Here is a 24286-nt window from a genome sequence, read left to right on the forward strand (position 1 = left end):
CCACCTTCCACAGGAGGCAGCTCTGGTGATCCGTCAGACAGTAACATTGAGATGAAGGGTATCAAACTGCGTGGAGCGCCGATGTACCTCGACATGCAGGCCACGACTCCCCTCGATCCAAGAGTGCTGGACGCTACACTGCCTTTCTTGACAGAGCAATACGGCAACCCCCATTCTCGCACTCACATGTATGGGTGGGAGAGTGAGGACGCCATGGAAGTTGCTCGCAAGCAGGTGGGTCTTGAAAGCTATTGCATGTGACTCCTGGAAAATGCCGCTTGCTGTCCAGCTCCTGCTGAGCAGTTTGTTAAATGCGGCATTCTGAAGACTGGTACATTATGCACAGGTGGCTTCATTGGTGGGCGCTGATCCCAAGGAGATCATATTCACTTCTGGCGCAACTGAGTCAAACAACCTGGCCATCAAGGGCATAGCCAATTTTTACAGGGACAAGAAGAAGCACATCATCACCACTCAAACCGAGCGTGAGTTGCTTTTGCATGCCAAATCACGTCAAATCAAACGTCAAATCAAGTCATTCAGCGCGGCTGTTGTTTCCAAAGCTAGCAGCCTTTGGCTTATTTTGGCCTTGGATTTGAGGTCTGTGATCCTCATCACGGGGAAGCTGATGCATGGGGTATCTGTGCTGCACAGACAAGTGCGTGCTGGACAGCTGTCGGTATATGCAGCAGAGGGGCTGGGATGTAACCTACCTGCCCGTCGACCAGGATGGCCTCATCAACCTGGATCAGCTCAAGGATGCCATCAGGGAGGACACAGCCATTGTGTCTGTCATGTACGTCAACAATGAAATTGGTGCGCATCTAGACCGCCCTTCACATGGATCTGACAACTCCTGCCCTATCTCTCTTTCAATCAGCAAATTCTGTAACTGTGCATAGGTACTCTCCTAAGTTACTAACACTTCACTCATTCTTGTTTGGACAAATTTCAGTCAGCATGTAAGGCGCTGCATGGGCTTGCTGCAGGCACTGTGCAGCCGATGGCAGAGATTGGCAAGCTGTGCCGGGAGCGCAAGGTGTTCTTCCACACAGACGCGGCGCAGGCGGTGGGCAAGATTCCGGTGGACGTCAACGCGGACAACATCGACCTCATGTCCATCTCCGGGCACAAGATCTACGGCCCCAAGGGCATCGGCGCCCTCTACGTGCGCCGCCGGCCGCGCGTGCGCCTGGAAGCCCAAATGAGCGGCGGCGGCCAGGTGCCTTCCCATCTGCCTCCCCTGCCGCCTTTCACCTCCTTGCACCCCTCCTCCTTGCATTTTATGATCAGAATCCAGAATTCGGAAGAGTACATCTTACTTTTGAAGATCGTGCAATGTTTGCTCATATTCAGCAAGCTGCCATGCATCTCAGCAACGCATAAAGACTGCTACCGGCACGAGCACATGCGAGGCGCCAGGTTTTGGAATGAATGAAAAGTCTTCCGAGGGAACTTAGAGATGTTGAATGAGCTGATGTGGGCTTGCACAGGAGCGCGGAGTGCGCAGCGGCACGGTGCCTGCGCCGCTGGTGGTGGGCTTTGGCGCGGCGGCGGCGCTGGCGCAGAGGGAGATGCAGGCGGACACGGAGCACATTCGCCGGCTGGCGCATCGGTTGTACGAGGGCGTGACCTCCCAGCTGGACGGTGTCGTGCTGAACGGCCCCGGTGACCTGGACGGCCGCCAGCGCTACATCGGCAACCTCAACCTGTCCTTCGCCTATGTGGAGGGCGAGTCCCTGCTCATGGGCCTCAAGGTGACCCTCCACGCCGCCAGAAGCGCTGGTGTGATTACTAGTATGGGCTTCGACCGTGTCTGCCCGCTTCTTTTTCTTCCATGTTGAAGGGACCCATTGATCTCTTGTTGGTGATGTTTGACAACAACAAAAAAGGCTTATTGCACAGCAGCTGTTTGCACCTCTACTTTGCTCTCAGACTTTTGTCACTTATTGCACTGCTGCTTGAAGGACTCTCAAAGTAGCCCCCTACTGTGCTGTCTTGTGGCACAGTCTTTGCAGAGCAGCCTGCTCTGAATCCCTCACTTCGTCATAGAGGACGGTAAATTTCTGTGCCGTGAAAGCACAGGTCCCACAATGTAGTGGCTTGGCTGGCGCAGGACCTGGCAGTGAGCAGCGGGAGTGCGTGCACGAGCGCGAGCCTGGAGCCGAGCTACGTGCTGCGCGCGCTGGGAGTGGAGGAGGACATGGCGCACACCTCGATCCGCTTCGGCCTGGGCCGCTTCACCACCGAGGCAGAGGTCGACCGCGCCGTGGCGCTGACGGTCGCCCACGTGGACAAGCTGCGCGAGATGAGCCCCCTCTGGGAGATGGTGCAGGAGGGCATCGACATCAAGAGCATCCAGTGGAGCCAGCACTAGGCCAGGGGAGGGGCTTCTAGGGGACGGGTCTGTAATCGAATCAAGGCTCAAGACAGTGCAGGCCAAGGTGTGAAAGACGTGGAGGGGGTCAAGGTGAATAGCATCCAGTAGAGTCAGCTGGCCAGCTTCAGTTGCCATCAGGGGACGGGTCTGTGGGCTGTTTGTGCCAAGATCAGGCTGAAGACAGTGCAGATCAAGGCATGCAAAAGCATTGAGGCTGTTGGGAGGAGGGCATTGACAGCAACAGGATCCAGCAGAGCCAGCACTGGGCAAGCTGTGTGCTGCAAGTGTCCATTAAGGAGCATGGGTGTTTCAAGTAGCAGGGGCTTGCAGAAAAGCAGGAGTATGGGCTGTATGTGTCGAGAAGAGGCTCAAGAATGATGCAGGTGAAGGTGTGTCGAGGGTGTTGGCATGATGAAGGTGCCTCATTGATATCTGCATAGCGTAGATTTGATGAATTATTTGAGTGTTAGCTTATTGATCTGCTGATGCACGTCACTGTCTTGTGGTTCAGACATGCCCTTTTAGACATGTCCTTTTCAAATAGTAGTGACAGTGGGATCAGCCTTAGACTTGAGAGAGATCCTCCAGTCATGACCAATCGATCAATGCAATGCGGTTGTTGCTTATTGTTGATAGCACCGTGACAGGTGACAGTGCTCATGTAAAGTCATGATTTCAATGTTGCGTAAATTTGCAGCTAAAGGACCGAGCATGACTCGGCGGGCTGCAGCCACCACTCCCAGGAGTGCCTGCTTGCCAATGCATGTATACTGTACAATGTGCATGGCATATTGACGTAATGAATGATCAGCATCCCCGGGCCGCTAGCGCTACTGCAGTAGCTCCGAGCTACTGAGTCAGCTCAGGCTCGAGCTCGTACCGGCCGCGTTGCATTACTAGTACTGCCAGTGGGCCAGCGTGGCTTGCGCTGGTTGTCGGCCTGCCGGCCTGACGCCATGCCACACAGATGGGAACACACTGAACTCATGCACGTGCCATCAAAGCCTTGCGCTGGCACAAGGAAGGAAGGAAGGAAAATTACATCACTCCACCAGCCACCTAGGCTGATCTGATGCCTGACTCTGGTTATTAGAGTCAGCGCCCAGCATGAATGTCCAATGTCCAATGTCCAATTGCCACTGGGAAGCCGTACTTCCTGGAATAGACCTGAGCGGCTAAAACAGGCAATACTCGTGATAACGACCTTGGATTCGGTCGACGGAGGCCAACGTTGCTAGTCCAGATGTATAGAAATCCCGAACACCCCTCGTCGACTTTACATTACATTCCACATCGTATCAATATACAGCACTGCACGCGGCTCTTACAACCATATCGGCGGGCCTTTCGTCATCAGGGTTTTCTTGAGTATCTTTTTCGAGGCCCCAGACTTTTAACGGTAAGTATTCATCAGAGAGTCGTGAAGGTTGTACCACAAGTTATATTGTTTGTCATATTTTGTGAGAGAAATATTTAGATGACCTGTGGCCAGGACCAGGCAACGATCGGTACGTAATGGAGGGCAGAGCGATGTCCCAGGAGCTTTGGGGCGAGGTGTGGAGGCAGGTCGGCTATCATATCGCTGACTATTGCTCCACAGTTGACTGGGTAAAAGGCCAGTGGGGCCAGCTTGGAAGTTTCGAAGGTGATTACCTTGCCTGACCTGACGCAGCTCGAAGTCATATGCTACCTGGAAATCACATCTAAGATTGTCCTGGTAGATCAGGCGCCGCTGCAGTTGCTGTTTCTCGTGCCTGCAGCTTTCTCTCTTATCAGCGCTGCCCTTTCCTATCCTGTGTGCCTTGCTACAGGTGAAGCCCAGCATAATTTGTATGTGCCCCAACAACTTGGAGGCACTTTCCTGGCTGTCAAAGCACAGCAACGAGGCAACGGTGCTGGATATGGAGTTTATCGGCGCCGAAGAGCAGACACAGGAATTGGTGCAGCATTCTCTGACTTTGGCTGCAGGTCTCACCACGTTGCAGGTACAGGGTTCCTAGCAGCTGCAAAAGTGTCGAAACAGTGCCTGCTCATAGCTTAGTAAGGGCCTGCCATTTGATTCCAAGTTGCTGATTACAGATTGCTGAAAACAAAGTGGACACCCACCTTCTCACATTCGCCCGCGCAGGCTCTGCGGCTGGTTGCTCGCCGGTTTGATGACATCAGCATCCTGACCCAGAGGCCACTGAGACATCTGGAGCTGAAGGCAGTCCATTTCACTGACAAGCGTGGCTTTTACATGCTGGGTTGCCTGCGCTCTTTGGAGACCCTGGCCATCCAGGTTCATGGGGAAGAAGCCGAGCTTCCTGGGCTGGACCTGAGCGGTTGTGTAAGGTTGCGCGGCTGCGCTTTGGCCGGCATCTCTGCGACTGAACTCCAAGTCCCAGCGGGCTGCTCTGTCCTGCTGAAATCTGGCTGCATGGGCATGATGCATCCGTGCAGCCCTGCTTGCCCATCTTGTCAGAGTAAAGACTACGATGTCCGTTCATTTCTCACCAGTGTGTTTGCGGCGTCGACCTTCCTGGAGGTGGGAAATAATCAAACAGACATCACCCTGGAGGTGCGTGAGAGCCTCCAGCACCTGGAGTCTCTGAGCATCAGCGGCCGCAGAGTCAAGCTGAGCACCAAAGTGCCTTTGCGGCTGACCTCTCTCCGGGCTCTTGCAAGCAGCGAGCTCTTGCTGAAATTCAGTCACTACAGGCATGCAACCAGCATGGCAGAAGCACTGCAGGCTTACACTTTCGAATGTGAGAGGGGTTTGGATGCATCTGACATGAGGCCACTTTTTGAAATCCTCAAGGACTTAGACAAGCTTGGTTTGCCTATGAACCGTTACGGTGAAGTCCCATCGGGAGGCGTACGCATAAAGCAGACAGCACGCAAAACAACGGGGCCTCCGGATCCACGAGAGTTTCAAGAAATCGGCTGGGTCAACGGCATCGAGCGTGACGAGATGTCCTCAGGAGCATACACGGCTGCTGTCGATGAACGCTTGGCAGCGCATGCTGGCTCTGCAGGCGCAACGGCGGCGATGTCCTTTGCGCAATTGCATAATCCAGTCTGCCGATTCTCTTAACTGCCGCTAACATCCACATGAGCAGCTGGAATTCTTGTGAATTGTCCCTTGCTGCTGATCTGAGGCAAGAGTGCGATTTCCAGCGGATCATTTGGGTAGTAGGCAAATGATTGATAAATTGGCCTACTTCAGTTGAGAGTGGCACCAGCATGTTGTATCATTTTTGTGTTTGCCCTAGGACCTGCCCCTTATAGGAAATGTCACCCTGTGTACATATTGCAGATGGTTTGCTAGGCCAGATTGTTTGCGCCGCCCCGACCAGCTCTTCAAGCAACCTCTGATTGCTCGTTGCTTGCGTGTATTCCTGAAGTGTAGGATGGGTTGTCACAGTCTGCCTGATGTCTCAGGCCGATGGGCTGAGGTTTCTTGGGCTCAGCGTCTCTGCCTGCATTGTGCCCAGCAAGGTGTTTGGGGATATATATGGCTATGGGGATATTATATAAGCGCCACAAGTTGTCTTTGAGGGCCCTGCCTTGCAAAAATTTTCGGGATAGATACCCTGGGTTGTTCCGAAATGGATGTTGTAAATAGCACAAACAAACAAATACACACAAGGTGGCGCTCATCCCCAATAACCTGCTGGGCACAACGCATGCACAAACCTTGGAAGAGTGCCAGAGACAGTGTGCCTATACAGGTATGCATGGGCAAGACATGGTAATCACATGTTCCCTCGTTTTCTTGGTAGACACTGAAAAGCACCTAGCAGCGCTTTGTAGGAGTGTCTGCTTGGTATTCCTCTTTCTATACTACTCCCAGTGTGGCTTTTTCCCCTCAATCAGGTGTCTCTCTTAACTTCGTTTGCCGAACGTTAAGTGATGCTCACTCCGCTTTGACTGCATGCTCGTTACAGAACTGGTGATCAAAAGGTTGTCGGATAATTTTATCTCGCTGACTTTTGATTGACGGTCAGTACCTGGCTGCCGACGTAAACGAGTGAATGACCAGCACTGACATTCCCATGACAAGTCCTTCACCGTCCTCGGAAGTAGATTACAGCGATCTATGCGGTCTTGCCGTCAAACTCAACCTAGCACTGCTTGATGCCGATGTGTTGAAGCTCGCTTCGGAATATCTCATGTCTACGCTTCCTTCCATCACATTTACTAGGTGAGGTCGACCACTCCAAACCGACGAAGACACTCGCCAGTCTCCAATCTTAATCCAATTTGACAATATCAAAGAATTTGTGCGTGCCATATTACCGGCAGAGCATGACTCTGAGTGAACTACAGTGAACTAGAGAGTTTGTCCCCAGGTTTGTGCACAGCATCAACAATTTTACACAGACTGTGATAATCAGACCTGGAGGGGCTGTGGAGAGATGGAAGTCCGCCCGTGCAACTCCAGCTAAAGGACCTGTTGGGGAATATCCCACGGTTTGCGGGGAACACACTGCCAGAGAAGGGTGCTTGTTATGACTCCTGATACATGTGCTGCTGCAGCCAAAATACAGTTGAAGAGGAAAGAAGCGGTACTGTCAATCTATGACATCTGTGTGAGGATCTTTACACACTCTTCTGTTGCGATTAGGGGTTCAGCTGGCACTAGTTTCTCGGCGGATGAGCCCGAAGCAGCCAGTGTACATGTGGCTCCTATGCACAGCAAGGGAAAGGCGCTTGGGACCCTCACTGTCGGCAGCAGCTCACCTGATGCCTTTGCAGGGTGCGCCTCCATGCTGAAGCCATCCCACGAGGCCCCTGAGCGCACTGAGCTAGATTCCACAAATCTTGAGGGCCAGTACATAATGACGCACTTGCCAGAGCTCGGCAACCTCACACCTGTCTTCTAGAGCGTGCTTCATTTGCAGGCGGCGGGCGGAAGCCGTGGACATAATAGCTGCCATGGTTGCCCCATACATGCACATCCATGACTTAAGGCAGCATCTGGAAGTCAAGCAGACGTGTCTTGTTGACTGTCTTCCTGCAAAGGTGAGCTGCACGTGCACTACCTGCTGATGTCAACACTCTGACAGTCATTCAAGTAGTGAGTGAGTGAATTATGACAGCATCTTATGATCTACTTCCTGTCAAGGAAAGCTTGACAGTGTTGAAACCATAGCAATTCTGGGCCCTGTGCTGCGCAGGTGGCATCTCACATGCTAGAAAAGAGGTCGCTGGGCATGACACCAGTCATGCACTCTGCCGAATATGACACAGACGCCTCCTCTTCAGACGGGCATGACCATGGTGATGGGACATAAGGGGATGTCCTCAACTTGCATAAGGACGTCTTCCCTCACATTGGTACTATTTTTGTAATGACTGATCAGAGACTATGACCAAGCTCTGAGCTTGTCACTCAGAGCTTTCAACGTGCTCAGATCTAGATGTTGATATTGTGACTCAGAGTGGTCGCTGCCTCGCTCACTTTGAGTACAGCATTATTTGAAGGGACTCGAATGCACATGTGGAGAAACCTTTTCCTCTGGTCTGAGCTTGATCCCACACTGATGATCTTGATCCCACCCTGCAGCTCATGAGCTGATCAGCTGACTTGAAGGCATATAAAATTCTGAGCTTGAGGGCGTACGAATGTGCTGGTCCTGATTATGTCAAGCTTGCAACAGCCTGGGGAACATTCACAATCTAATGATTACATTTGAATGAGCATCACACAACTCTTTGGAGGTTGCAGTGGTGTCCAACAGGCGCTTGAAAACAACATTCTACTCAGGAACCTACTAACCTAAGATTAACGCCAAGAGAAGACACATTGTACACATGCCCACTGGGGACGGCAGAGCACCAAGCTCTGATTAGCGTTGCCAACAGAAGGATGCTGAGCTCAAGCACCCAGCAGGCGCTCTACAGCAGCATTGACATTTCCTCCGGTAGCCTGCAGAGCCTGAATGTTTGCTTGCTCATCGAAGAAACCCATGGCCTGCAGGACACAGTAGCATTCCCTTGAAGCTCTTCTGATGGCACATCAGCCCTTTGCGAGCTTCTACAAATATCCATCTACACACTGACATGGCGAGGACAGGGCCATTTGCTGCATACATGAGCAAGCTATGACAGCCAACCATCGAGGAACTTGTTTGTTTGGGTCAAAGTGTGTCTTGAAAGAGTCGAACCGCACCCTGAGCTGCTCCAGCTGTGTGGCATATGCAGTCTCTGGGTTGGAGACAGCTGCGGGAACTCCAAAGCCTCCAAGGCCCCCGCCGCCACCCCCCATGTTGAGCGAGTTGAACATGGAGGCAAAGTTTGGTACAGCAGGTGGGGCACCTGCAAATGCAATGGCGCCCAGCATGAGACAGACATGACACCTTGATCAGTGTTGAGGATGAGCGGTGGTGCGGTGCTGTATGCTTGCGGTGTGCATGCTTGCGCCCTGCAGCAGTCCTCATTGTTTTAAGGCCTTGCTGTCAGCAACTGTTCTCGTAGTGCTGTCCTCGTACTGCTCTCCTCATAGGCATGTCCTCTATGTGGTGTCCCAATCATCCTTCTACACAACAGGCGCATTGGTAAGGGAGAAGCGAGGGGCACTGAGCAAGGGGGAGCTCCTAAATGGGCTGCGGACCTGCACTGACAGGTGGCTGCTCAAGACCGGCGCCCAGGCCACTGCCAAGACCAGCGCCGAGGCCGAGGGCCCCACCGGGGCCGGGGGGCATCAGGCCGCTGCCCTGCAGCTGCTGCATGGCCTGCTGCATCTGCATCATGGCCTGGATGTTGGCAGGGTCCAGGGAGCGGCGCAGCATGTCCGGATCTGACATTGCTGCCCTGTGCACAGCAATGTCGCAGTGTTTGAGGGACTGCATCCAATGCATGCATTGTCGCGCCACCACCCAACTCTAGCAACTTTGTGCCACTTGAAAATTCATGATCCCTGAGGATAGCAGTTGTATCGGAAGACCTTGGCCATGACAGAAATGCTTTGTCCTTCTGCATGGCAGAGACATGGCAGAGACATACAATGCTATCCAGACACAACAAAGGGGATAGCATCTGTAGCCCTATTACTCAGAATAAGTTAGGCAAAAGGTGCTCACACCTGAGGCGGGGGTCGGAATCCAGCATCTGGCGCAGCTGGGGGTTGTTGTTGACTGCGTTCTGAGTCAGAGCCTCCATCATTTGTGGCTGTGACATCATCTGCTGCAGCGCCTGCTGCATGGCCGGATTCTGCATCGCCTGTTCAGTCATTGACACCTCGTCATTTAGTTGCTGGTGGCTCAGAAAATTGCTTCTGAACCCTCATGAAAATACTAGCGAATGCTCCAAAGCCCGTCAGCACCTCATACGAGAAATATGCAGGACAGAGGGATGCACTGACCTGGAGGACTGAGTTCATATCATTGGGGTTGACGTTCTGCATGCCCATTCCCATATCGCCCATACCCATGCCGCCCAATCCCATGCCACCCATTCCCATGCCACCAAGGGAGCCCAGTCCTCCACCTCCCATACCCAGAACCCCTGCACATTGATGCCCATGTACTCAGCCAGCCTGTCAATAGATAGTGCATGCTCTCAGCGTTGAACCCTCCTCAGCAGGAAGCTGTACCATGCGCAGTGTGCTCACCATCGAGGAGATGTCCTGAACACAGAACACCGTATTCAAACTAAAAGCAATCTTAAATTAAGGGCCACACCTCCAAGGGGCTGTGTAGCAGCAGGTGCCCATGGGTTGGGCAGGGGAGAAGTGTTGGGCACAGCGGGGGCGGCAGAGTCAGCGGGCGCCCCTGTACCGGTGGCAGGCGCAGTGGAGGAGGGAGTACCAGCTGCCAGCGAGGCAAAGGGGTTCCTTGCATTGCCGGCTGCAAGATTGGCTGCATCATTTGCCGCAGCATCCATCAATGGCTCCTGACAAAAGGCAGGCCACGGCTTAGACAGTGCCAAAGTAGGTCTGCGACCTTTGCGTCTCGACTATTACAAAGGTACATGAAACTGCATCTAGAGTACATTCCATAAAGCTGTTGGAAGCCGTGCGGAATGGGAGGCCACCTGGATGTTCTCATACATGCGCCGGAGAGCATTGAATCCTTCAGGGTGCGACTCCAGGTTGCTGAAGGCTCGATCTGTGTTGCGCATCTGTTCGCGCATCAGAGCCTGCAAGAGCACATTTGTGATCAATTATATACACGTTGATCAATTGTATACACACACCTCGTTTGCTTTCTGTCCCTGCACAGCATCAGCCATCAACATGGACGCGGTAGATTACAGTACTCACATCCAGAGTCACACCAGACAAGGCAGAGCGCACCGGGTTGGCAGCCAGCTGCATTGACTCCCTCAGAAGCTGAGGGTTGTTCATGATCTGAGCAAATTCAGGGTTACGCTCCATGATCTGGAGGGCAATTGGCAGTGTCAGTGTTGCGCTGGACCTCCGGTGACACCCTTCATTTTGCACAGCAAAGCAGGACAGCAGCTATGAAAGGTGATGCTGAGAGTGAGTACCTGGGACACCATTGGGTTCTGTGAAAGCATGTTGCGCAGAAGCTCTGGATCATTCATCATGTTCTGCATGATCGGGGAATTCATCATCTGTGACATGAGCTCTGGGTTGTTGCCCATTCCTCCAAGACCCTGGAAGACATTCAACGAATCTCAGACTGCATATTCAGTGAAGTCACAATTTCAGTAGTAACAAGACATTTTGACGGAGATGCGACTTTGGTTGAGGTTAAAAGCATCGCCGTACCAGGTTTCCAAGGCCAGCATCAGGACCAAGCGCAACAGGAGGTGAAGTTGCAGCTGATGATGGCTGGGGAGTTGTACTGTGGCACACAAAGCACATCAAATGACGACACAAAGAGATCACAACGCTTTTCAGATCTAAATATGCAAAAAGCAGGACAGGGCATGAAGGCATCAAGAGGTCTAGCTACCTCGGTGCTCTTGCCCTTACTAGGTGCAGGACGTGATCCGCAGCCACGCCTGTAAAAGCATGCCTTGTCAGAGATCACGGGTGTAACATGCCTTTCACATGATTTTACAAAAATCGGGACGTGTGAGACGCACCATAACTCTCCACTGTCCTGTCATCCTTCAGCACCTGCCCCTTGTAAATCAGACGCTGATTATCAGCAGCGATGTTTGCCTTTTCGGCCACCAGAGACTTGACTTCCGCGATCGTCATTTCATTCCTGACATCAATGGAAATCTTTTCACCACCAGAAGTGGTCTTCAGATGCACAGTAAAGTGAGACATCTCGTGCCCTCGCTGTCCCACGCTATGTGCACACAATGTCCCTCGAAAATCCTGAGGGCTCACATACACAAATTTATTGTGCCTAACCTCCCATCACGTCTTCCGAGGCACTATGCGAGGTTCGGTCTTTTGGAGTGTGTCATCTCCCTAGATTTATTGGAGAGGTCTTATATTCTTAGGGTGTGTGAACTTGGCACCTTCTCCTCTTGGCAGGAGCTGGCCTATGCTCATGCAGAAAGGCTGAAACTCTGATAGACTTCGAGCACGAGGTGGCTGTTCCTCGACTGTGCGCGTAGGTCCCGCTGGGGTTCTGGCTTGAAGCATGGTTTGGCGCGGGACCACAAGCGCACTGTTTGTTTTGCTTGTAGGCTTGACATATGTCGAGAAGTCTCATGGGTTCTGCTACGGCATCAGCTCTGCAACTCCAATTGACTCCTTTCACTATAGAGCAGTCATTAACGCTCTTGGAAGATGCGCTCCAAACACCGTAAAGTGCGTTGCTCTAAAACCTGTGTTAATATTACAGTTTGATCAAGGATTCAAGGATTGATAAGCTGCTATGACTGATTGAGTTATGCTTGTCCTGACAGCTTTATCTGTGTTGTAGCATAACACGTTTCTACATGGTTGGGGCTTGCGCAAACACGAGGAGAAACGACTTCTCCTATCGACCAGACTGCAGAAATGACGGTGGAAGCGTACTGGATGGGAGTACAGCGACGTGTAACTCAGTCTTCAATTCGAGTACGCAACAAACCGCCCTTCATGCATTGCTGACTAAGCAATGTTTGGACGAAGAGCAGCAATTCATGCCCTCATTATTTTGCACCAAGGCATCCTAGTTCTGTTGCAGAGGCACCAAAGGATACTTTCAGGTCATTCGCTGATATTGGCCTCGGGAAAGTGTTTGATGAGGGTGACATATGCAACAAGGGCGTTCAGGTGCGGGGAGTGCCATGCATGCTGAGGTTGATCATGATCACCATTTCTGCACCAATTGCATGCCATGCATGATGTATTTCTATATCGTATAAAGTGACTCTACATGCTTACACCATCAGGTAGTCCTTCATCTCACAGCTGCGGGTGTCTTGATTGTGCAGGGCTACTTCTTTGTGAACACAACCTGCTCCACTTTCAGAGATGATACAAGGCTGCAAGTCAGCCAGGAGCGAAACAATTACTGCAGTGGCTCTTCCAGCTGGCGTGGGCTGAATTATGTGAGGATATGGTACCTTGTCACCTTCAATTGATTGGCCGACAAGCCTATGACTGGGAATATGTGGATGAGGATGCACTGTCTCACTGAGCTTCTGTCATGCCTGCTGCAGGGTTCCAGGATAGCTGTTGCAGTGGTGCTCGTGTTCTTAGCAGTGTTTGTCTTCTTCCTTGTGTTCTGGCTTGTGCGGCGCCGTCGCCGCAACGCCTTCCAGGTACATTACTCCCCCATTCTTGGCAGTGTGCCTGTGCAGTAAAGGGAAATATTGCTATCCAGATCAGTGACGCTGCAAAATACCTAAGTCACTCTTCTGCATTGCACACAATGCAGATGGCAATTGAAAGTCTCACTTTGTGCCAGGGGCCTGCAACTGTGGGCATGCAGCCATATCCGCCCCAGCAGGGCTACGGCCAGCAAGGATACGGGCAGCAGCCTTACGGACAGCAACCGTATGGTCAGCACACTTACGGTCAGCAGCCATATGGGCAACAGGCTTATGGGCAGCCATACCCCAATCAGTATGGCGTGCCTGCCTCGCAAGGGTACCAGCCCTCACAGGGCTATCCTGTGACCGGGCAACCAGTGCCAAATTCCAATGGTGCAGCCAGGCCCACTGTCTAGGATGAGCAGACTTCACAAGAGGAGGCTGTGATGGCTGCGTACAGCGGCAGCAGATTTGCAGATGAAGTACACGTCCAAGTATTGATAGTGATTTTGATTTTGTCCGGAACGAAACAAGTCCTGCTCGTACCAGCTTGCCATGATCATTTTTTTGTCACTGAGGAGTCCACAGCATCTGCTGTACATACCTGGTTATAGTAGCCATGTTGATTACGTCATGAAGATTAAGAGTACGGATGCAACATCATGATGCAGAATGCAATAGGTTCAGTTGAATTTAAATTGAACGGATTGTCTACCGCCGAGTGTACAGAAATTCGTTGCTGTACACATGCGAAGTTGCACAGCCGCCAGAAGTTTGCAATCAACCACACAGGTCTGCATAACTTTGACTCTGCACGGAGCACAAGCCTCCTTCGGATGGAGTCCTTCAAGGAAATTCCAGTGGCCCGGGGCCGGGCGTGCTCTGCATCATGATCATGATAATTTTATGCAGCCGCTGAAGGCAGGGTCCCGCCCGGCCCCAGGGCTGCATAAGGGCGTTCTTGAAGTCTGGTTTTCCTTGGCTTACAAGTGCTGGCATGGCCCATCCTGTCATGGGGGTGTCAAATTTTCCAGAGAACAATACTCAGAAGAGCCTGATCTGGCTCCTGACCCAGTGAGGCAGAGCGTCTTGGCTTGGCTTGGCCAATGCTACCGACGAAAGGCAATTAAAGGATACAGATGAAACAGCATTCTGATGCAAAGATCTTTAAATCAAAGCAAATTTCTCTAGCTCACGGAAGTGGTCCTTAATCTGCATTCAGAGAGATTTGGGGATTTGCGAAGTCAATCAAGTCTGAAAATGACAACAGCAGGTGGTGATGATGCCCCTGGGATACAGGATCCAAGAATAACGCTCGCAAATAAGGTGCTCATACCAAAATACCCTTGCCTCACTCGTCTGGAACAGACGTATTATGCATCTTGTCAAGTTGAGGTGCCTGACGTTTGCTGTCAAGTGAGCTTGTATGTTTCTTTGACCTGCAGTGTTTCTTATATAAATTACCTGGGAGAACTCAGAAAGAGAAGGCAAAGACGCAGCAAGAGATTTTAGAGACCATCTTCAAGGACGGTACGCTCCAGGAAAATGGAAATACAATCGCACCTAGACTCTATCATGCATTATAAAGATATCTAGAGTTCGTGAGGAACAGCTTGTTTTCTAAGATTCTAGGAGGACTTTTTGTTTTGTGGACTGAAGATTTGATGATGGTCTTTGAGTGCTCACGATGTATGATATCACGTCTGCAATGTGTCACAGATGCAGCGCCATTGTACGAAACCGTTTGCAAAGACCTTGGCTGGGAGGTAGACAGCGGGAGGCTAGCAGCCATGAAGTCTGCCAATGAAGCTGAGCTCGTCAGGCTGGAGGCCAGCATAAAGGACGCAGAGGAGAACCTGGGCGACATTGAAGTCAGGGATGCCTACCTCGCCAAGGCCGACTACCTCTACAAGATCGGTGTGTCTCCTTTAAACGGCCCATGCCTGCCACTGATCTGCACTTACACTTCAGGAGCCTCAAGTGTATCTTGGCATGGTCAGGTGACAGGGAAGCTGCCAAGGCAGCCTACCAGCAGACGGAGAGCAAGACTGCCGGCGTCGGCCAGAAAATGGATCTGGCCTTCAGCATGCTCAGGCGCGACACCTCACACACTTTACCCACCATGCACTCTATTCTTCTTGTGTTGCACCACTGCAAAAACAGGGACTGGGGAGCTCGAAACAACAGGATTTAACAGCAGATTCACAGATAGATGAAGAGTACAAATTTGGAAGTCTTCAAGCAGTTTCCTACGTGAAGACCACTCTAGTTCTCTTAAGCGACAGCTTCGAGCGCTCGACAAAGAGGGAATCATGTGCGCAGGCTGGATATAGCGGCGGGGGATTGGCACGCGGTGAAGGCGGGCCTGAAAGCGGCGGGGGAGCTGTGCGAAAACGGGGGCGATTGGGAGCGCAAGAACCGGCTCAAGGTGTACGACGCCACCTTCCGCATGGCCACGCGCGACCTCGCAGGCGCCGCCGGCCTCCTCCTTGACTCCATCGCCACCTTCACCTCGTGCGCTGCTCCCCTTAGAGCTCCCCTGCCAGGAGCCTAGAGCAGTTCAATGACCATTGCAGACGTCCTCCAAAAAGTTGAAGGGGTTCTTGTGCTCACTGTAATTGCTGTGATGGGTTATTGTCATCAACAGCACAGCTGAGGAGCCGGTAGATCATCTCGACTGACTGGAAAATGTGGGTTATTGATGACTGGGGCTGGACGCAGTCCTACTGAGCACGCTAGCGTTGCGGCCTGCCCCAGTTATCGAAATTCCTCCTCTGCCACTTTCTCTATAGACCAGGCAGATTTGACCCTCCAAGGTCTCCTGCTTCCAAGCCTCCCTTGGCTTGGCGCAGAATGAGCCCCTCTGACTGCATGCTTTGCCTGAGTTCCGCTGATCCACTGGGCTGGTGCAGGACGGAGCTGTTCAGCTACGAGACGTGCATCTTCTACACAGTGCTGACGACCATCCCGACTCTGGACCGCGTGTCGCTGAAGGCCAAGGTGGTGGACGCGCCGGAGATCCTGACAGTCATCGACACCATCCCCAACCTCTCCACCTTCCTCAACGCCCTCTACGAGTGCCGCTACGCCGACTTCTTCAAGGTGGGCAGCGCTGCCATGGCCCATTGTCATTGTCATCGCTACTGTGTTGCAATTTCATGTACAAAGCTTGTGCAATTCCTGCCAAAAAGGCAAGGTGCGCCTGCAGGCAAGCTGCTCTTTGAGCTGCCATGACTCCTATCCTTTTTCCATTGGGGATAGGGGTTTTAGCCGCAAGATTTCATGGAAGACCCATTTGTCCATGGGCAGCATGCTTGGTAATCTCACTGAGCTTGGGGATGTCCCCTTAGCCAATCTTTAAAGTTACAGTCGTGGCAGAGATGAACTTGTGGCATGCTTTCAGAGGGAATCGAGACGAAAGATGCAGTGCTCGCTGGAAGCAGCGCGGGGCTTCTGCATGCCCAGCAGACGCCACTTCACTTGCATTGTTGGCATTTGGCTGAGCAGAGTGCATGGGCTGCGCAGGCATTTGCAGGCATCGCGGACCAGACGCGCGAGGACGTGTATTTGCATCCCCATGTGCGCTACTACGTGCGGGAGGTCAGAGTGGTGGCTTACTCACAGGTCGGCACCGCCTTTGACAACCGATGCATGTGTCTTGCAATGCTATGAATGCATCTACCATGTGTGCATCTAAATTTATCGTGAAGTATGATGTGCACTTGTAGTTCCTTGACTCTTACAAGAGCGTGACGTTGGAGTCCATGGCGACCGCATTCGGCGTCTCTGTGGACTTCATTGACTATGAGCTGGTGGACTTCATAGTGGCTGGACGCCTCCCTGCCAAAATTGACAAGGTGGGCGCTGCTTGTATGAAACAGAACAACATTTCCTATATTGCGGATGCGCCTGTGCCGTCTTCAGCAAATACGGGGTTTGTATGCAGTTTGCATGGCATGAAAATTGTGTGTTTAATGTCTGGCTTGCCATCTGTGGGCAGGTGGCGGGTGTGATTGAGACAAAGCGGCCAGACGCGAAGAATGCGCAGTACCAGGCGGCCATCAAGCAGGGCGACCTGCTCTTGAATCGCCTGCAGAAGCTGAGCAAGGTCATCGATGACAGCTTCTGATCGCCATACTACTTACATGTCTGACTGCTACAAACAATAGTCCAATATGTGCTGTGCCGAGCTGTGTGTTCTTTTCAATAGGCGCAGTCCAGTCAACTTTACTTGTAACTGACAGCTGCAAACACCCATACTTGCTTGCACCCTTGCACATTTCTCAAGAAGGGGATGGACTGTTGCGCCTTATTGTCCTATAGCAGCCGCACCATTGGACACAAGTCCTCTAACAGAGAGATCAAACACCACGGATGCCCCACATGGCGCAATGGAGGATGCTGCAAGCATCGCTCTGCGCAGCATGGGCCCCTTGCATGTCAGCACAAGCCGCAGATTTGCCTGCGCCTTCCAGCTCTCACCCAGCGCGGGCCGCATGTCCTCATAGCCTACATTCACATGCATCCACCTTATGGTCTATCTCATAAGCCACAGCCACTCATACAAATTGTTGACCTCGCCATGCTACTCCAGCATTCTCAGTCCAGTCCATCCTCAGTCCACTGTAATCTGTGTGACCCTGCTTACCAGGACAGGGTGCACTACACAAGAAGACAGTGCCAGCGCCAGAGTTAAAAGAAGGGGCTGCCGCAGCATTCTCTCAAGAGTGCATCGACAGCACAATCGTGCAAATATTGCAGCATGAGGCTCGCGCACCTCCAACGAGATGGTTGGTGGTGAGTGCAACGAGGGAGAAGCGCTGGGCCAGCTGCTTGATGGCACGCCCCAGGCAGATCATCAGGGCGTGGCCATTCACCTCCGCGCTGCTCAGCATGGGCGCCACCAGGAAGGACAGCGAGTCTATCACCAGCAGGGAAGTCCTCTGCTGAGCCTGGTCCCCCTGGCGCCAAACACCCCATTTCAGCCTAAGCTTCCTCTGGAGTGAACAGAGATTGCACCGAACGAAGGCATTGCAAGACGCAGAAAAGGAGAAAGGGCTGCCTCGCAGGTTTGCACGAATGCATCAGCAGCACAAATAACCCCTGGTCTACGACTAGTAAACATCACCGTGCATGCATCCCACCTTCTGCTTTTTGGGTTCAAACGCGCCCTGGACAGGGCCAGCCGGCACTCTCAGAATTTACCTGAGGCTCTCGGCTTCAGAGTAACACAAAATCACGCATGACAGTATGCAAGAGCTGTGCGCACCTCGAGCTTGGTGTGTAGGGCGCTGAGGAGCTGCAGCATACCGTGCAGGTCGTGCACGCGGAACAGGTCCACGCAGCGCAGCGCGGCAACCAGGTCGGCCTCGGGGGCGCCCCCGGCCAGCCGCTCGTGCATGGCCGCAAAGCGCTTGCCGCTGAAGGACCCATCCGTGTCAATGTAGATCACCCGCTCGCGCCGCAGGGTTGTCTGTGCCGCCATCTGCCCACATGCACAATTTGTCTCGATACAATAATCCAAGAGCAGGACCGGTCCATTTACATCGACACATGTGTGTGAGGAGGTGAGAGACATTCAGTCTGCAGACCTGCATGCACATCTGTGTCTTCCCAGACCCGCTCTCCCCAGCAACCTCTGTGTGGTGCCCCTCCCGCAGCCCTCCCCTCAGCGGCCCCTTGTCTAAGCTGAAATAGCCACAACACACATCAGAGCTGTCCTGTCTACTAAGATGTTAAAATCGGCTGGTGCATGACAGTGACAGACCGGGGCGCCATCATGGACCTGGCAGTTTGGCATCATGGTGGAGTCCTCGCCTTTCACAGCCCGTGGGCAGCAGCCTGGTGTTGCGCAGGGCTGCCAGAAGTGATGCTCCCGTGTGCACAGCGGGGGCAACGTTGCAGCGCACGTACTCGAGCAGGGCTTCCTGTGCCTGCATGCACAAACCCACCATCAGCCCTTGCATGCATGCAAATCCCAAGGTTACATAGGATAAAGGGGTGGCTTCCTCACAAGCCCGACCTGCTCTTGCCCCGCATCTGCGGCATGACCAGCTCGCAGCTGAGTCCTCGGCCTCCCCTTCACGAAGTCTTCAACTGGGCACCCAAACAGTGGTGATCAGATTCTTGGGTTCCACCAGTAAGTGGTCCAAAGGCTTCATCAGCGACGCGCGGCAACTATACGCTCACCAGTCTGGTATTGCCGAGCGAGCTCTGCCTGGTGGGAATCATCGAGCTGCAATGGAAGCTGCGAGACTCGCTGCATTTCCGACAGATGTCATCGGTGATTTCGGATAGCTGGTTCCCCTTGCAACATCTGATCGATGCCAATTCTGTATTAGGCTCTGAGCATTAGAATGTGGTATTCTAGAGCATATTTGACAGCAGCGTTTGCGAGCTCGATGTGCAGATCAGAATTAAAACGGAGATCCCTACTTCATTGAATATGCGAAGATACCTCGACAGATGTCCACATAAAAATGAAAGACTCACAATCAGAGGTCGTTGCTTTCGAAACAATGAATTAGAGGGAAGTGCACGACATTCAGGGACGTGCCATGTGGGCATCCGACATGGATGACTTTTATGCTGATGTGGAGGACAGGCCACCAATGGTAGCGCTGTTTGGGAAGTTGCAGTTCACTTCGTCAATGCAGATCTGGGTGGGCAATTGAGTTCTTCCGTCTGTGACAAGTCTTGATTCTTAGGCACTTCGGCGTGGGTGTGAGCAAGCTCGGCTGCCCTAGAAAGTCCACCTGACTGTAAGTTCGCAGCCGGCTTGGCACCCGATGGACGCTGGAAGCCTTCTTAGACCCGCTGCCGCGGCCGCATCCCCGGCCAGGCAGCAGGATGCGTTCCCCTGCAGCAGTGCAGCACGCCCCACCTGTGCCCGGGCTGGCCTGGGCCACCCACACCGTGTCAGCTCGGTGCAAGGCGTGTCCGCTAAAATATCGTCGTCGCCAGTCAGTAGCAGGGCGCTGCAGGCTAGGCCAGGCGGTGTGCAGTGCTTTGCACGGGCAGACAAATTAGAGGAGAGGGGCGCGGACGAGCAGCTGTTCGCCCGGGGCAGCTTCGCGGAGAGCTTTACGCTGGGGGAGCTTCTTGGCGTGGGCAGCTTCGGGAAGGTGTACCAAGCGGTCAGCCGGGCCCAGCCCGGCCAGGACTACGCCGTGAAGATCGTTCAGAAACACAGGGAGGGAGTGTTGGATGAGCGCATAGCGCGCAGGATTCGAGAGGAGGTGGGCAGCAGTCCTGGTCAAATTGCACGTGATTTATTGGCATGTCCGTAACCGTTGTACCTCGTGGGGTGCCCTGCTGGCCCTGACAATGTTCCTGCATGTTGCAGATCGACATCCTGAAGATGCTGCAGAGCCGGCCAGAGGCCATGCAATTGGTGGGAGTGTTCGAGGTGAGATATATGGCAACACAACCTGAGCAGTGCTGTGGTACAGCAGTACGTTGCGTTTCTTACAGTCCCCTAGCATGTTAGTGCTGCAGGGGTAGATCAATGGCAAGCATCTGCTCACAGGCAGGGCAATTTGTAAGCATCTGACACTGCGCTGTGCAGGACGAGGACCAGGTGTGCATAGTCACTGAGATATGCCTGGGCGGGGACCTGGAGCACTTTCTGAAGGTGAGGAGACATTCACATCTTTCTATCACCACCAAATGTTGGGACCAGCCTGCAATAGTGATTTGGCGACCCCCCTTCTTGTCAGCTTCTCCATAAGCGTTGTCAACCGACAGCTTTCCCTCCCTTGCAGGATTATGGGTCCATGACAGAAGCAGAGGCTGCACATGCAGCGCACGACATTCTGCAAGTCCTTGCAGAGTGTCACAGGCAGGGCATCTGCTATGCGGATGTCAAGCCTGCCAATTTCCTGCTCAAGCGCCCATACAGCCGAGCTGCTCACAGCAGTGGCGAGGCTAGCACATCCGGCCGTGTCCTTGAGATCAGGGTCGCCGACTTTGGATGCTCACAGCGGCTGCAGGAGGTGTGTGCTTGCCCTATCAGTCCTCTGGAGCTTGTCAATGTTCTGGATGCGCAATTGCGCTCTGTTGTCGCCTTGCGTTTGTAAGAACTGAATTTTGGAATGGTGCGTGCAGAGGGAGAAGTTGAAGAAGCGGACGGGCACGCCACTGTACATGGCGCCAGAGCTGTTCATGCGCTACTATGGGGTGGAGTCGGATCAGGTGCGGCAACAGTGTATCCAGCAGTATTCACGTTTGCTTTGTGTCACTAGAGTTGTTCTTGTGGATTCTGTTATGAGCAACATGGCTGAGCTTTCTGCTGTGCTGTGCTGTTGCAGTGGGCCCTGGGGATCATGATGTACCAGCTGCTATCTGGTCATCTGCCCTTCTGGGACGAGCAGTCTGACCGGTCTCCCTTCGCAGTCATGTCAGCCATTCTTTCCAAGGAGGTGAGCCTGGTATCATGAATAGCTAAGGAACATCTTGTCATGCAGCAGAGTGCCACTTACAGGAGTGTCTGAGGGCGGTGGGCCGGCCTAGGTATTTAAGGCATGAGCTCAACAGTCTTGATGTGTGCCCAGGTGTGCTACAACGGACCTGAGTGGGAGGGCGTCTCTGACTCGGCCAAGGACTTTGTGGCAAGCCTCCTAGACCGCGACTACAACTCACGCATGACAGCTGCCGCAGCCCTGGAGCACCCCTGGATCACAGCCCACTGCAATGAAGATGGCTGCTCCGTCGCGAACAATGTTGTGCAGCTGAAGGGACGCAACCTGCACCTCAGCAAAAACCAGTAGGCACAACAAGTAGGGCTGCTTGCTCTGGAAGACCTTCTTGACCCACCAGATCACTGATTGCAATGCACTATTTTATTTCCCGAACGTCAGATATCAGGACTTGCATGCTGCAGCCCCGCATGGGCGCATTGACTGCAGACTAGTCACCCGCCATCCTGTTTTGCAGTAGATCTGTGGCTGCGGCACTCGCTGTGGTTAGAGGTACAACAATATCTTTTGGTGAGACAGTACGCTCACCTCGCAGCAATTGATTTCTTTTGCGGTTTGACAGTGTGCTTCTTACTTACCCCAGTGGGATGTTTGAACGCTTTAGAGCTTCGCAGGACTCTGTTGAGCCAGATTCCGTGACGGCATACCAAGTGATGTGCGTATTGTTGTATTGTTAGGCAGGAATTTTAAGCTTCTGGGTATCTTCACACCTGCTAGTGGGTGTCAGAAACATGCAGCACAATTGTGTTGCTGAACCCTCGTGTAGAATGGTATTGGCAGGGAAGCGTCTCATATTCACAAATCCACCGTAGCTGCATAGTTTGGTGTATCAGAGAGTGGTGATGACGTGCTACTTCCTCAAGGGAACCAACTTGAACCTGTTGACTGGGATTAGGCAGGCTCTGGGGCCTTGCATTGTATTTTTAGATGTCTTGCTTTGGGCAGAGTGGCTGCATTGGGATGTTACGGATTTCTTGGTGTGATATTGAACTGGAGTTTCTTGCAAGTGCCTGCTCAATCCTTGGCAAGCAAGAGTGGACAAAAATGCGTGCAACCGTTGCGCTGTGTATATAAGTGGACATGTCGACATCCAGACCTACCTGCAATGCCATGGAAATGAATCTTACAATGGGGAGTACATTAGTTTGCCTTGGTCATTTTGTTGCATTGAAGTGGGACATCAAGAGACATTTGCGTAACCAAGCAAGAGATCCGAAAATGACATTAAAAGGATTCCAATATCCTGCTGCTAATAATATCATTATATCATGATGTCGATAATATGTTGACGAAGATGCCGATGAAATCATAATATCGATATGATATTGCATCGCCAAGTTTTCTGCACAGCCCAAGCAATTGCAGGGGCATCAACTAATTGGCTTCAGGCTGTGCACACATGGGTGCAAAATTGCAGAATGCAAGGCTTCGAGATGATTCCCACATAGTGCCTCATGTACCGCGTGTCACAACAACTCTTCGGCCAAGCAGTACAATATCCTCATTGCGCTTTTACTTCTTTTGTGGTCTTTTCCCTCTTGGCCTTGTCAATTGCCGGCTTGCCTTGCCTTAAGAGCAATGCCGAAGTCACTGCCAAAAAAGCAAGGGTAGCGCCAGCGATCGCCTGCTCAAGCATGCAGACCCACCCATCAAAGAGCTGCAAGATGCAAATGCCTGCATGCATGCCTGGGCAAATGAAACAGTTTAGCACATCATTAGTCAGTTGAGTCCTCACCAGCTTGCTGTTGCTCTTCAACGCATCCAAAGCTGCTTCAATAGGAGAGGGCTCTGGCGGCACAAGCAGAGGCTCGCTGCTCTTGTATCCTTGTCTACTGAAATGTCCCAAAGCGTCCGCGCCAGTGTCAACCCCAGAATACTTGTACATCTGCATGGCAGGAAACTTGAATTGCACATCTGCCATGGCCAGCCACATCCCACCGAACTCATGTTACGACCTTCCTGTGATGACAGTAATTGACTGGATCTCTCAATCACCTTTCTGTCCCGGAAAAGCAAGAATGTTGGGACGCCCGATATCTTGAAGCGATCTGTTAGGTGGGGATCCTCGGCAGTGTCCACCAAGCCATGCAGGATGGGCTCTCCGGACTGCTCTTCACCCAGCTGCGCCCAGGCTTCTGAGAGCGGCTGCAGGCTCGGCTCTACAGAGGAAGTGAATAGCACAAACCTGCTCGCCGGATCACAATCTGCCTTTGTACCAGGTGACTCCAGATGACAAGATCTGGTCATCCACATGATGTCTGTGTGCATCAGAGAATGCATGCAATCTTGCATGTCTGAGGGGGGCCCACCAGACTCCAGTGGTCTGCCCAGTTGAGGCTTGGGTGACACCTTCAAAATTCTTGGAACTCAGCTGTATAAGGCGAGGTTGGGCGCTGGCGTTTGTGCACATGCATGACATCAAAGACAGAGACAGAAAACAAAAAGATCTGTAGAGGCTCTTGCTCTCCACCACCTTTCTCAACATCCAAAAACAGAGATCAAGATCAACCGAGGAAGTGATTTATTATGGCAATGGGCTGTGCGCTGCCCGGTAACCACGAATATTCTTCAGTACGTGGAAGCAATACGAATACTTTGCGTTTGACAATGATGCGCTCCAGATCCATCTGAGAACGGTGGACCAGTTCTCGGCCCCGCCTCGCCAGAAGCAAGTCGCTTGAACAAGGAATGGACAGAGATTCGAAAAGCTGTGGAAGGGAGGATCAAGCTTTAGCAATTCTAAAAATCATTACCCAGAATGTTGCGACAACAATCT

At 52.5% G+C, this 24286-nt stretch overlaps 7 protein-coding genes across 7 annotated transcripts; 4 read left to right on the forward strand and 3 right to left on the reverse strand.

Annotated features, from left to right (window-relative positions):
* Positions 1 to 51: 51 nt before the first annotated feature.
* COCSUDRAFT_14927 (cysteine desulfurase) lies at positions 52 to 2377 on the forward strand (the record flags this gene model as incomplete). Its single annotated transcript, XM_005648569.1, has 6 exons — positions 52 to 234; positions 347 to 485; positions 655 to 816; positions 990 to 1222; positions 1494 to 1757; positions 2117 to 2377. 6 exons carry the CDS (start codon positions 52 to 54, stop codon positions 2375 to 2377), a joined length of 1242 nt encoding a protein of 413 aa, XP_005648626.1.
* A 1533-nt stretch (positions 2378 to 3910) lies between these two features.
* On the forward strand, positions 3911 to 5456 carry COCSUDRAFT_65731 (hypothetical protein; the record flags this gene model as incomplete). The annotated part of the gene is made up of 5 exons (XM_005648570.1): positions 3911 to 3946; positions 4192 to 4365; positions 4509 to 4709; positions 4845 to 5009; positions 5253 to 5456. 5 exons carry the CDS (start codon positions 3911 to 3913, stop codon positions 5454 to 5456), a joined length of 780 nt encoding a protein of 259 aa, XP_005648627.1.
* A 1378-nt stretch (positions 5457 to 6834) lies between these two features.
* On the reverse strand, positions 6835 to 11609 carry COCSUDRAFT_53216 (hypothetical protein; the record flags this gene model as incomplete). The annotated part of the gene is made up of 15 exons (XM_005648571.1): positions 6835 to 6864; positions 6990 to 7121; positions 7267 to 7387; positions 7543 to 8339; positions 8538 to 8683; positions 8979 to 9178; positions 9450 to 9586; positions 9762 to 9871; positions 10048 to 10258; positions 10400 to 10504; positions 10662 to 10745; positions 10856 to 10984; positions 11100 to 11175; positions 11287 to 11335; positions 11420 to 11609. The coding sequence occupies 12 exons, from the start codon at positions 11607 to 11609 to the stop codon at positions 8244 to 8246; spliced, it is 1533 nt and encodes a 510-aa protein (XP_005648628.1). The 3' UTR covers positions 6835 to 6864; positions 6990 to 7121; positions 7267 to 7387; positions 7543 to 8243.
* Positions 11610 to 11847: 238 nt separating this feature from the next.
* COCSUDRAFT_53217 (hypothetical protein) lies at positions 11848 to 13746 on the forward strand. The gene is made up of 6 exons (XM_005648572.1): positions 11848 to 12101; positions 12217 to 12353; positions 12463 to 12551; positions 12713 to 12829; positions 12941 to 13042; positions 13189 to 13746. The coding sequence occupies exons 1-6, from the start codon at positions 11932 to 11934 to the stop codon at positions 13447 to 13449; spliced, it is 876 nt and encodes a 291-aa protein (XP_005648629.1). The 5' UTR covers positions 11848 to 11931; the 3' UTR covers positions 13450 to 13746.
* A 427-nt stretch (positions 13747 to 14173) lies between these two features.
* COCSUDRAFT_47133 (PCI-domain-containing protein) lies at positions 14174 to 17288 on the forward strand. The gene is made up of 9 exons (XM_005648573.1): positions 14174 to 14359; positions 14479 to 14563; positions 14753 to 14950; positions 15034 to 15127; positions 15356 to 15547; positions 15946 to 16135; positions 16559 to 16657; positions 16762 to 16890; positions 17034 to 17288. The coding sequence occupies exons 1-9, from the start codon at positions 14294 to 14296 to the stop codon at positions 17160 to 17162; spliced, it is 1182 nt and encodes a 393-aa protein (XP_005648630.1). The 5' UTR covers positions 14174 to 14293; the 3' UTR covers positions 17163 to 17288.
* A 466-nt stretch (positions 17289 to 17754) lies between these two features.
* Positions 17755 to 19526, reverse strand: COCSUDRAFT_47134 (P-loop containing nucleoside triphosphate hydrolase protein; the record flags this gene model as incomplete). Its single annotated transcript, XM_005648574.1, has 7 exons — positions 19223 to 19526; positions 19056 to 19129; positions 18851 to 18966; positions 18625 to 18716; positions 18303 to 18518; positions 18178 to 18204; positions 17755 to 17994 (listed from the first exon to the last, which is right to left on the reverse strand). The coding sequence occupies exons 2-7, from the start codon at positions 19079 to 19081 to the stop codon at positions 17755 to 17757; spliced, it is 717 nt and encodes a 238-aa protein (XP_005648631.1). The 5' UTR covers positions 19082 to 19129; positions 19223 to 19526.
* Positions 19527 to 22617: 3091 nt separating this feature from the next.
* COCSUDRAFT_53219 (hypothetical protein) lies at positions 22618 to 24105 on the reverse strand. The gene is made up of 4 exons (XM_005648575.1): positions 23820 to 24105; positions 23506 to 23695; positions 23246 to 23395; positions 22618 to 23134 (listed from the first exon to the last, which is right to left on the reverse strand). The coding sequence occupies exons 1-4, from the start codon at positions 23993 to 23995 to the stop codon at positions 23012 to 23014; spliced, it is 639 nt and encodes a 212-aa protein (XP_005648632.1). The 5' UTR covers positions 23996 to 24105; the 3' UTR covers positions 22618 to 23011.
* Between the last annotated feature and the right edge of the window lie 181 nt (positions 24106 to 24286).

Source organism: Coccomyxa subellipsoidea (assembly GCF_000258705.1).
Source record: "Coccomyxa subellipsoidea C-169, whole genome shotgun sequence".
Taxonomy (NCBI): Eukaryota; Viridiplantae; Chlorophyta; class Trebouxiophyceae; family Coccomyxaceae; genus Coccomyxa; species Coccomyxa subellipsoidea.